Genomic DNA, 13399 nt, shown 5'->3' on the forward strand with positions numbered 1-13399 from the left:
ATTGTCTTTTGATACTCTTGGGATTTTGTAAATATTGCCAAAAATCTAAAAAAGAAAAGAAAATGGTCGGGGCATGGTGGGATTTTTAATAATATAATAATGAGCTTCGTTGTTTAGTCATTTAGTCATGTCCGACTCTTCGTGACCCCATGGACCAGAGCATGCCAGGCACTCATGTCTTCCACTGCCTCCCGCAGTTTGGTCAAACTCATGACTAGATGTCCAACCATCTAGTCCTCTGTTGTCCCCTTCTCCTTGTTCCCTCAATCTATCCCAACATCAGGGGTTTTTTCCAGGGAGTCTTCTCTTCTCCTGAGGTGGCCAAAGTATTGGAGCCTCCGCTTCAGTACTGTCCTTCCAGTGAGCACTCAGGGCTGATTTCCTTCAGAATGGAGAGGTTTGATCTTCTTGCAGTCCATGGGACTCTCAAGAGTCTCCTCCAGCACCACAATTCAAAAGCGATCAGCCTTCTTTATGGTCCAGCTCTCACTTCCATACATCACTACTGGGAAAACCATAGTATGACCATAAAGGTAAAGGGACCCCTGACCATTAGGTCCAGATGTGGCCGACTCTGGGGTTGCGGCGCTCATCTTGCTTTACTGGCCGAGGGAGCCAGCATACAGCTTCCGGGTCATGTGGCCAGCATGACAAAGCTGCTTCTGGCGAACCAGAGCAGTGCACAGAAACGCCGTTTACCTTCCCGCCAGAGCGGTACTATCGACTTGCACTTTGACATGCTTTCGAACTGCTAGGTTGGCAGGAGCAGGGACCGAGCAACGGGAGCTCATCCCGTCACAGGGATTCGAACCACCGACCTTCTGATCGGCAAGCCCTAGGCTCTGTGGTTTAACCCACAGCACCACCTGCATGCCAGTATGACCATAATGAGCTATTATTGCTCTATCTTTGGCCTCTTCCCAGTCCTGAGTGGAGCCAATGGTACCATGCTGCAGCAGAAGTCAATGATATATGACTTCTTATCGCCAGCCTGACAATTCTTCTGATTGGGTCTGTACAGCTAGGGTGGCACTAGGCCACAAGTACATGGCCGATGAGCTGGGTTTGGATGAGTTAATGACTAGTTCAGGCCAGTCCTAGAGAAACAGACTCTCAATGCCCAAATGGACTCTTCTCCATCTCTAAGAGTTTTTTTTCATAAGAACTCTTAAGGGACCATGTTCTCCAATTCTCCAAGAACTGAGAGAGCATCTTAATCTAGATATTTTAAAGTAGCTTCTAATGCTTTTTGTGCTTTAAATATTGCACTTCCTAATAATTATTTCAGTGGGGAAAAAGCAAGGTCAAGAAAAGAAAAGAAAACCTATGTTGATCTTGGCTAAGTAAACAAGTAATCTCCCAAATAAATTCAATATGGCCATAATGGAGTACAAGGAATTGATTGGTCTCATTATGACAGCAGTCCTGCCAATAACAAGATTGCCCTGTTTTGAATAAAATGTGCTGTTTTCAGGGATGCTCATTCCAGTAAAAAGGGGGTTTTAGTGAAAAAAAATTAATGGTGGCAGGAAATTAGTCTCTGTTTCCCCAGCTTATAGATTGATTTTCCTACAAATCACTCCCACAATTCGTCAGGGATACAGGAGGTGCAATTAGAAATCAGCAGACGAGCTCACAAGTTTGCATGAGGGTGAAGTCTAAGGGCAACAGTGTCATTCAGCAACATGCCATATACTTTTAAGTAGTTTTCGTCTCCTCCTTTCCAGTGCAATTCACAACTTTATAGCATTGGGAACAGTACCTGTGTTTCTCTACGTTGCAGACCCTATGAACGTATTGCTCTCGTTTATTCCCATTTTTTATTCCCATTGCATTCAGATTCATACATTTCAAAGCATTTGGGGATTATTAAGCATGATATAAATATTCCAAATTAATAATGTTTGCTTTTGAACTTGTGCTTTCAGTTTGGAATGCTTAAGGAATTTGATCTGTGTGAATTCCGGGATGAAATCATCAGATCTCAGATACGGAGAGAATAATAGATTAATAAGAACTCAGTTACCCATAAGTTTTCACACTTCCCAAATGCCCTAAAATTCTACACAGATTCAGGGGGACATAAGGCGATTTGGCATAAAGAGGGAGAAATAAAGTAGAGACAGTACTGAGCTGGGCAACACCCTGATAGAAATACAAATTGCCCCTTCCCTTGTCAGCAGATGGATCATTTGATGGGTAAAGAGATTATTTGATGGGTAAACCTTTATAGAATAAAGGTTCCCTATACACTTTCTGGAAGTTGGCCTTCAATGGATGCCTCCCCATCTTTCAGAGCTGAGTACTAGGGCAAAGAAAGGCTGCAGCAATCCCATTTGTTTTCCCAAAGTGGGGCTTCTAGGCCCCACTCGAAAGAGGCTGGAAGGACTCCTTTAATCTGAAAGCAATGCAACATTTGCTTTTGATCTTATGGGGCCTTGTAATCTAAGGAACTGTTAAGTTGTGGGCGAACATATCAGACGACACAGCGATTCTTCCAAAGCAGCTCTTTATTTGTAAGCTGGAACAGAACTGAACTGAGGAGCTCAGTCAGCCTGCTTATATAGAGCTCCAGAACAACGTAACTGTTGCAACTTTCTAAAACTATCCAATCACTGAACGTCACTTTCGATCCTTCATTTGCATAACTATCTACAGTATCCCCCTGCTGGCCCAGGGTGAAAACTTCAGTACATAACAGGAACCAAAGAGCCAACAAATGACTATGAAGGCAGGACTTACTTCTGGGTGAGCCTCATTGTAGAGCTTGCAAATCAGTTTCACCATGACACAAAGAGCCCCAGGACACACAATTGCCCAGTCCTCAGCATCTAACCTGAAGAGAAAAGACATGGAGAGAGTTAACGTAACTCTAGAGGCATGGGCAGATAGACATCAGTGTGTAATAAAAGACAACAGTTTAGAACATAAGGATATCCTTGCTGGGTCAGATAGGAGCCCACCTACTCCAGCATTTTTCTATAGCCAGTCTAGAAGTTCACAAGCAGAGCAGGAACATGACCGTAATACACTGTTTCATATTCCCTGGTACTAAGACAAATGTAAGATCCATTTAGCTACTATAGTTTTCAGTTTGCTGGACAGCTCCGTAGTTGATATTGCAATCAGAGATACACAATGATCCTATCTATGCTTACCAAACATGTATGGAATTGAGCTGCAGGTCAATTCCAAATTTGCACTTAATCCGAATTTTGCAGTGCAGTTCTCCAACAAACCAACATTTAGAAAAATGCATATAATAGATTGACATGTGCATAAAAATGAATATACCAGTGAAAACAATATGCAAACATGTGTTATATCAGCAGAAACTGCTTGAGAAAATTGCCTACAAAAATGTGCTTATTGGGAGAAAGTTGCACAAAAATATTGAAGAATTTCCACGAGGGTTGCTTTTTAAAGAAAGTTTACAAAATGCTGTAGAAATGTGAAGAACCCAATTTAAGTTGGCAGGAAAATGAGAAACTGGGAGGACCTAAGTTGACAGATCCTTCCACGATCTAAATGGTGGAATCGGTCCGCTTCCATTCTGTGACAATGTGTTCACCCATTTTGCTCCATTTCCACATTAATCTGCAGTGTTTTGATCCACACACATGCAGACCACATTTAAATAAGTATCTAAATATGTATTTATAAATATGTTTTTCTCTCAAAATATGTATTTTTGTATTCCCTCAAAATATGAGCAGAGAAGTAGACAATTTGGAAACTACAAAAACCTATGGATAATTAAGTGACAATCAACACATTAGTCCGTGAGATGTGGATCAGGTCCATTCACATCCAAAATCACACAAATCAAATTCCTCAAGCATCTGTAACTCACAATCACATCTCTTAGGATCAAATATAACCTGGACAAAACATACGGGACACACACAAACTAATTTCAGAAGTTGGTAGATTTGTAGCTTAAATGACAAACGCCCAACCTTTACAGGCAGCCATAAAATGTACTAGGTGGCAGAACAAAATCAAAAACACCTCACAGGTTCACAATAAAAAAAACAACACACAGACCAACCACCAGAGACAGAAGGAAAGGCGGGGGAAGGCTGAACTAGCATCGGGAGAGAAGCAAAAAGTAAAAGCTATACATCAGTGCAGGAAAAGGAAATAAGTCAAATAGGAAATTAAGAAGAAAATGCACGAGAGAAAGGTTGTACTGACAATATAATTTCTTATAGTGGGATAAGTAGATGAGTAGACAATTATTTGTTAAAAGTTGTTTGAACCTACTGCAAAATAGTAGAGGAAACCAGGGAAGGAAAACATATAAAGCATGAAGAAAGCAGAACTGAAAACAGAGATAAGATGCTGAGAAACAGGAAGACTAGTGAATAAAATGTTGCAGTTGTCAATGCAGGACAGAACGTAGGTCTGAATAAGAGATTTAACAGAGGCAGCAGATTAAAAGGGACATATATTTTTTTCTAATGTTACAGAAAGAGAACTGACAGAAGAGCAGAAATATGAATCAAAAGGGAATGAGAAATAAAGATAATGCCCAATCTCTGAACTTGTTGAGAGGCAAATGTAAAGCTATAAGGTGAAACATAGTAAACTCTGTCTTCTGCATATTGAACTGGATATAATAATCTACCAACCAGACAGAAACAGCTTTAAGATAATTGGTAATTTTAATGAGAATGGAAGGCTGGAGCTGGATGCAATTGGTGATGTTGCAAGCCCCAAAAAATCAGTTTACCAAATGAAAGTGTGATGATACAGGTAGCAAGAGGTGAGCGCTGGGGGGTCCCTCGCAAAATAAGAGACTTAGAGGGGGGAAGGCATTAGCCATAGGCGATGGAAGTTGTCGTTCAGGAATATGTGGAGGGCCAGAGGTTCCCCACACTACCATACATGTGAAGTGAATTAACAACAATACATATGAGGGAGACACACACACACACACACACACACACACACACACAATAGCCAAAATATTTCTAATAGCAAAGCAAACAAAACACTGAAAAACACTGAATGTGTTGGCAATACAAAATTCCTCCATGAAGCTAAATCTCAGCTGAGAACATTGTAGAGACGTTGAGGAAATCTCTGGGTTATACAGTGGTACCTCAGGTTACATACGCTTCAGGTTACATACGCTTGTTTTTGTGTTGAATATATGTTATATGGTAATTTATGGACCTAATAGGTATCTAAAGCCATTTGCACATGCAGAATGTAGGCACCCTATATAGAGAAATGAGCAAACCAGTGATATTTTAGGGAGCAGGCTAGCAGGCAGGGCCCATTACTAACATCATAGGAGCCTACACAACACAACACAAAACAGTGTTGCAGCACAACACAACACAACACAAAACAGTGTTGCTATATGTAGGTTTTATTTTACTTATTTTGTATCTTATATTTTAGAAATGTACATCCAGGTTTTTTTTCCTTTAATTTTTTTGAGGGTCCCCAAGAGAGTGGGGTCCTAAGCTATAGCTTGTTTAGCTTATACATAAATCCGGCACTGCCTAGAAACTTTGACACTGGCTAATTGGGGGACAAAAAAAGGGACGCGGGTGGTGCTGTGGTCTAAACCACAGAGCCTAGGGCTTGCCAATCAGAAGGTTGGTGGTTCAAATCCCAGCAACGGGGTGAGCTCCCGTTGCTCAGTCCCTGCTCCTGCCAACCTAGCAGTTCAAAAGCATGTCAAAGTGCAAGTAGATAAATAGGTACCACTCCAGCGGGAAGGTAAATGGCGTTTCCGTGCGCTGCTCTGGTTCACCAGAAATGACTTAGTCATGCTGGCCACATGACCTGGAAGCTGCACGCCGGCTCCCTTAGCCAGTAAAGCGAGATGATCGCCGCAACCCCAGAGTTGTCCGCGACTGGACCTAACGGTCAGGGGCCCCTTTACCTTTTAATTGGGGGGCAAGTCTTTCATGGCTAATATGACCGTGCGTTGACATGATGGAGGGCAAGCTCAGTTTAGGAAACAGGTGCCCTGCCTCTATAAGGAAGCCACCAACCACCAGCACAGCCCACTGTTCATGAAAAACTGGAGCTCTTTTTACCACTTAGAAAAGCATTTAATGAAGTGCTTCCCTTTTTCCAGAGCCCTAAACACACAAACACACTCCACACAGCACAAGGGGAGAGGAGCAGCAGCACATTCTTAGAGTACAGATTTTGCATTCAGAAATGCAATGTAGAAGGCAAAAGATTTATACGACCTGAAGAGAAACCAGAGTGTAAAAAAGCAGATGGTATAATGTTGCATATGTGGTGGAGTTGTGTGAAAATAAGAGAATTCTGGGATACAATATACAACGAACTTTTAAAAAAATCTGTAAATGTTCATTTTAAACAACAACAACAAAACAAAAGCCTTCCTATTAGGCATTATGGCCACTGAAATACAAAAAAAATATATCAAAAAATCAGAAGAATTTTCATGTATGCGACAACAGCGGCTAGAATTTTAATAGCAAAAAATTGGAAAGGAAAAGTGATACCAACCAAATTAGACTGGCAGGTGAAGATAGAATATATGGAATTAGCCAAAATGATGGGAAGACTAAGAGACAACTCAAAACAGAGACTAGATAAAGAATGCAATGTCTTTAGAGAGTATATAAAGCAGCACTGTAAAAAGCAAAATGCTTTGACAGGTCTGGACTGAATCTTGCAAGACAGTAGAGGAATAAATAAAAAAGTAATTCTAAACATCTAGAAAAATAAAAATAAAAAGGGTGAAGTAGAAAATGAAGTTCAGATAACACAAGGGCATGAATGGAAGTCAAGAGAACATGTGATGTTTTTGTTTGTTATGACTGTATTGTTTTGTTTGTTGTGTTTTGCTTTTGTTTGTTTTGTCTTTGTAAAATGTATTGTATGTATAGTTCTAATGAAGGTTAATAAAGCAGAAATGCAATGTAGATCTTTATTTTTCTGTTGCAACGCCGTTTCCCACCCCCTTTGCAAAGAGGTGAGGACCCAGAATAAGGATGCACAAGAATGTTCAAAATACTTTAGAAATTGCCCATCCCCTTAGCCAAAGACACCCCCCCCAAAAAAGAAAGCATCATACATAGTTCACAGAAAGAGGCGGTCTACAACAGAAATTTGAGAGTGTGGTTTGTCTGCTGTCTGTAAAGATACCCGATATTTACTGATTGCATTACCTGGTCAGTCTGGCCATTCTTTTGAAATGGTAAATACTTTAGTTCTGAATCCAGGTGTATTCATACACAAAATATGCCCTTAAGACAGGATTTGAATGATTTGTAAGTGGGGTGGCATTGAGAAAGGCTTTCCCAATATATTTCCTTCTGCAGAGGAAATATTTGAGGTCATTAAGAGTCAAGATGGCTTCAGGATTGCTATCCTATATTTTTTCAGACATGTGGTTTATATACTCATGTGTGTAGATGGCAAAACTGACTGGAAAACTCAGAAACCAACAAGACAAAAACTCATAAAAGAATGGGGGGGAAATTGTAAGTTATTTAGGAGACCACTGTAAGCAGATGGAAACAAAGGCGGGATTTTGATTTCACTTCTAGTGTAAAAATTACGATGGATAATATGGTCTGATATAAAAATTGGAGTATGGATGAATATGCAGTAGTAGATGTTTAAAATGAGACCCCATAGAGGAGATTGGGTAGGGGGGCTAGTCTAGAAATTCAGAGAATCTCTTTATATAAATATACAGTCAAAGCTCGGTTCTTGAATGGCTCCGTTTTCGAACGTTTCGGCTCCCAAATGCCAAAAACCCAGAAGTAAATGCTCTGGTTTTCGAATGTTTTTCGGAACCCGAAAGTCTGATGCGGCTTCCGTTTGAGTGCAGGAAGCTCTTGCAACCAATCAGAAGCCACGCCTCAGTTGTCGAACATTTCAGAAGTCGAACGGTCTTCCAGAACCGATTATGTTCGACAACCGAGGTTTGACTGTACTTTTTTATTCTCTCTCTCTCTCTCTCTCTCTCTCTCTCACTCACTCACACACACACACACTTGTGTGTTTACCTTGTGGACTTCTGAACATTTATTTTATATTTTATATTATTTTATATTTTACAGTGGTACCTCGGGTTAAGAACTTAATTCATTCTGGAGGTCTGTTCTTAACCTGGAACTGTTCTTAACCTGAAGCACCATTTTAGCTAATGGGGCCTCCCGCTGCCGCCACACGATTTCTGTTCTCATCCTGAAGCAAACTTCTTAACCCAAGGTAATATTTCTGGGTTAGCGGAGTCTGTAACCTGAAGCGTATGTAACCTGAAGTGTATGTAACCCAAGGTACCACTATTTTATATTTTATATTTTATATTTTATATTTTATATTTTATATTTTATATTTTATATTTTATATTTTATATTTTATATTTTATATTGAGACCTTAGAATTCTTATACATAACAGAAAGACCCCTGCCTGGATCTTGAAACAGCTCCACTGCTGTCCAGTCAAAGCAAAATGCAACACATTCCCAAGCTACATCAACCTTTCTTCATGATGTTCAGGCAGGTTCAAGAAATGGTGGCTGGAAAACCAAGCTCTAAACTCTCCTAAACAGTCCTGTGGCCGACACAAGTGACATGTCACAGAGAGACGAAAGAGCATTCATCCAGCTTGAGAGTTTGCACTTGTCAATTCACAAATCATTTTTTAAAAGCAAGCAGTCCCCAATTTTTGGAAACGCATGGATGGTGGCAAAATGCCAACCAAAATGGGCATCAGTTTCAAAGATGCTCCATGACAAATGATGACAGGACTGTGCTTCACAAAGCCCTAGATACTGAATACTAGTAATTAAACTGTTCGTAAACGCTTTTTCACTGTGTGAATATCAGTCTACAAAGCAGCTACTAGAGTAGTACGGAACACACATACTGCCCTCCAGTGCCACCGGAATCTTACTTCACCCTCAGGCAGCTGCTTCCTCGCAGATTGCACTGCAACAAAAATTAAGATTGCCGTTTCTAAATATTATTAAAGTTAATTGCTGTTTGCTTGAACTTGGCAGGTCAAAACTGGCATTTTCATAACTGTCACCAGTGTCACCCAACTGCCTACAACGTAACTGTAACAACTTTCTGTAACTATCCAATCACTGAACGTCACTTTCAATCCCTTATTTGCATATGTGGACCTGAGTGAAAACTATCTACAGTATCCCCCTGCTGGCCCAGGGTGAGAACTTCAGTACATAACACTTTTCATAAAACAAACACTTTGGTCACGGTAGAGGTCTGCCCTAGCAGAAAACGATGGCCCATCCACAGCCACAAAGCCCTCTTACAGACCTTTCCCCATCGAAAGAATCCTGAGTGTGGGTTATAAGGTTATTCTCATTATTTTTATGTTGTATTTTATATTTATTTATGGCCTGCCTTTTTCACTGACACGGATTCAAGGTGGCTGGCTTACAGATAAAATAGGAACAGACAAAAACATTGGGTGGGTGGGGAGTATTTCTCTCGTGGAAGTACTGTAAATAGGTTTTGTATGTTGCGTAACATACAAAAGTCCACCCTACTGGATCCGCCGTGTGGTTGACACAACAAATAAGGTGAGGCAGATCATGTGGTTATTTCTCACTGGACTGTTGCCATTCTTCCCAGAATTGCAACATGTGGGAAGGAAAGACCCAAATGACTTTCCATGTGGTTGTTTCATGCACACAAACGCCCAACTAGCATGGGATGCAGTTCCCCTGGCAATGCACAAAATTATGAACAGGACCAAATTCTGGCCATCTCCCGTTCTGTGGTAAAGCTACAAATTTCAGGGGTAAGAAACTTTTCTGGATGTGCCCATACTAAAGCAATAAGTTAAAAATAACTGATAAATCAATTAAATAGGAGCCAATGAAGATACATTTTTCATTGGCGAGGCTGCAAGTTGACGTCCCATAAAATTGATGATGCTAGAATTTCTTGCTTAGTTCACAACTTCCTGGTGCTGCAACAGACTCTTCAAGTGTCCCTGTTTCCCAGGGATATCCCTGATTTACAGATTTAGGTTTCTGATTTGGTCCCAGAATGTCCCTATTTTCATCGGAGAAATGTCAGAGGGTATGGTAGGATGCCCATATTTTCTTTGGAGTTATCCAACCCCCTTATGGTCTTAAGTTATTGGCTACTTTTAAAATAAGGCTGCATTTTAAATTGCATTTTAACTTGTATTTTAAATTGGTTTTTCCCCCCCTATTACGTTTTTACTGTGATTTTTATTGGTGTTAGACACCCTGAGCCTGGGGAGGGCTGGGTATAAAAAATTATTATTATTATTATTATTATTATTATTATTATTATTATTACTACTACTACTACTACTACTACTACTACTACTACTATTACTAATACTACTACTATTCTTCCATTCTGGACATGTAGAGATGGTCGCACAGGGCTGTTCCAGGGGTCATTTGGGCTTTACATAATTTTGCTTATGCACACAATAGTCAGGAACATAACCCCAGCCTAAGGTGAGATCTACCTGCAATGATCTGGGTAGGCCGGTGGCCTGACTCTGTTTAGGGCAGGTTTCCATACGGACGGCTCATTCTTGATTCCTCGCTGCTCTTTGGCATGAGGCCTCCGAAGAAACGGCTTCATTGAGGAGGAAGTGGGAATACTGAGGAGTCGAAGGAGGAAGCCGTAGCAGGATGTTTGGCAACTGCACATAATAATGGGAACCTCACAAAAAAGAAGTATTGGCGGCATTTGAAACTACGGAGATCTGAAGGGGAGGCTGTCAGTTACAAGCATCTTGTCATTGTGGCCCTCCAGCATACTGTCATGCTGTTGTAGGTGCGCATCCAGCCGCACAGCATAATTCCATATGCTGCATAATTCTGCAGAAGAGTATACAGTGGTACCTCGGGTTACATACACTTCAGGTTGCATACGCTTCAGGTTACAGACTCTGCTAATCCAGAAATAGTACCTCAGATTAAGAACTTGGAAAAGAAACATTAAGGAATCTGCTTGGCTCCTCTCCTAATTAGTGCTACAGTGGTACCTCGGGTTACATACACTTCGGGTTACATACGCTTCAGGTTGCACACTCCACTAAGCCAGAAATAGTGCTTCAGGTTAAGAACTTTGCTTCAGGGTGAGAACAAAAATCGCGCAGCAGCAGCAGCAGGCTCCATTAGCTAAAGTGGTGCTTCAGGTTAAGAACAGTTTCAGGTTAAGAACGGACCTCCGGAACGAATTAAGTACGTAACCAGAGGTACCACTGTACTGTGCTTTGGGTTGTATCCACAACAGACCTCCTCTTGTGTAACAGGACTTCCTCATGTACCTGCAAAATCTTCTCCAGAGGGTTGGTGGACGCTTTGGGACAGATGTTGGGGGCACGCGAAGAGAGGAACACATTATACTGGGCGCACCATTCTCAAAACATGTATGAACAACATACAGTGGTACCTCGGGTTACAGACGCTTCAGGTTACAGACTCCACTAACCCAGAAATAGTACCTCAGGTTAAGAACTTTGCTTCAGGGTGAGAACAGAACTCGTGCTCCAGTGGCACGGCGGCAGCAGGAGGCCCCATTAGCTAAAGTGGTGCTTCAGGTTAAGAACAGTTTCAGGTTAAGAACAGACCTCCGGAACGAATTAAGTTCTTAACCCGAGGTACCACTGTACTATGTTATATGGCCCTCAGAATTTTCCTTGTTAAAAAACAACAACTTTTTTTGCAAGGGCATTCTCTATATTTCCACAACACTAGCAAAATATACAGCAGCTGTATAAAAATTAGGCTGCCAAGCTGCAATCTTCTGTGCGTGTCTGATTTTAAAGCACAAAATAGGCACGTGGGCAGGAATGCTGAACCTTCCTTCAACCTGTCACTTCATACCAACAAAGGTCCCACTTCCAATCACTGGGCCAATCAGAGCTGGGCTCTGAACCAAGTTACAGGCAGTTTTGTTCCTGCCATGTTATATGGCGTTTGAGCTTTTATCCTGTGTCAACATGCACAAAAGCAGGCTGCCAGTTAATTACTGCACATAGAGATGGACAACTCGGTCGCTTTCATTTTCCCTCAGTTTCTTACTTTTCCAATCTTAAATTCAGTTTGCCACAGTCCTTGTGAAAATCCACCAGCACTTCCATTCACAGTTCTCCTGACATGCAAGGTTTTTGTATGCAATTTCTCACAATACACACATTTTTCAATCAATTTCCCCTATTATATTTTGTGTTTTTCCCCACAAACATACACATTTTTATGCACACTTTTCCCTTTAAAAAAACAAACAAACACCTTTTAGTACACAATATTTGCCTGAAGAGCTTTTTTATGAAACCCAGATTAGTGCAAACCATGAAGGATCCATGTATTTCAATTCACATATTATTTCAGGAGTGGAAGCTGTATAAAATGTCTCCCCCTCTTCACTTACCGTATGAAAAGAATGCTGTGAAAATATAATAACAGAAGCAACTTTAGGCATTTTTTTAGCACTTATAGCAGTCAAAAACTTACCTGTCTTTGAATTCTGGCTGTAGGTCTACAGTTGCTCTATTTTCACCTGAATGCTCAAAGCTGTCTTCAGTTTCTTCTGGTTTATTTTCTTTTACATCTTGAGGGACTTGATCTACGCCTAGTTTCATGTCCACCAAGTAGCTCTTGAGTTCGAAGGGGTTCCTCTTGGCCATGTTGTCAAGGAAACTGAGTATAATTATGCAGCTTTTAAGCCAGGTAGGAAAGGACTCGGGTGAGGAAACAGCTGCATTTGAAAATTCAGCAAACGACCGTGTTGCGTGGAGCTGTACTGGAATCTGTCCCCACCTCTGTCCTGAGAAGCAGCCTAGCAAGCCAAGGTCCTCCGCCATCTTGTCAAAGAGCCTGTTCTTTTGGAAAAAATCACCGTTGACAGTGTCCGAATATATAGCAGCCGCTATTGCTTGGAGTATATGCAATACGAGCTCCATTATGTGGCTAGGACCAAACGGGGCCCACAAGCTTGAGAGCGGATCCTGCAACGCGCCTTCCATGTCAGCCAGCAGAGAGAGCAGCCCATTAAAACCACTGCTGGTTCTGAAGGCTGAACGACCCTTGGGATTATCCAGTGTCCTCAGGAGAGACTTTGGAATTCGAGAGTGAGAAAGGAAGAAAGTAATTAGTCATCATTTCATTTGCTCTGTCAACTTTAAATATTGAATATTGAAATGCTTTATTGTCACTTGTACAACTTGTATACAGTGAGATTACACGAGCACCCCCCACTCAGCACTCTTAGTCTTAATTGCCCTCGTTTACTGACGCACACCCACCAAACCCGAAAGTCAGTTGCCCTGTTGTTATCTTTTCATTCAGCAGCCTGACAGCCCATGGATAGAAGCTCTTCTTTACCCTGTTGGTGTGACTAATCATGCTTCTGTATCTTCTGCCT

The 13399-nt window shown here is 41.2% G+C and overlaps 1 protein-coding gene across 1 annotated transcript in view; it reads right to left on the reverse strand.

Moving 5' to 3' along the window:
* The window catches only part of WDFY4 (WDFY family member 4), a 174189-nt gene that overhangs the window by 139440 nt on the left and 21350 nt on the right, over positions 1 to 13399 (reverse strand). Inside the window, exons 9-10 of the mRNA XM_053387394.1 lie at positions 12490 to 13091; positions 2743 to 2836 (exon numbers count right to left, since the gene is read on the reverse strand). Of these exons, the coding sequence (XP_053243369.1) occupies positions 2743 to 2836; positions 12490 to 13091 (696 nt within the window). The remainder of the gene's footprint in view (positions 1 to 2742; positions 2837 to 12489; positions 13092 to 13399) is intronic.

The sequence above is a fragment of the Podarcis raffonei genome, chromosome 5 (genome assembly GCF_027172205.1).
Source record: "Podarcis raffonei isolate rPodRaf1 chromosome 5, rPodRaf1.pri, whole genome shotgun sequence".
Lineage (NCBI taxonomy): Eukaryota > Metazoa > Chordata > Lepidosauria > Squamata > Lacertidae > Podarcis > Podarcis raffonei.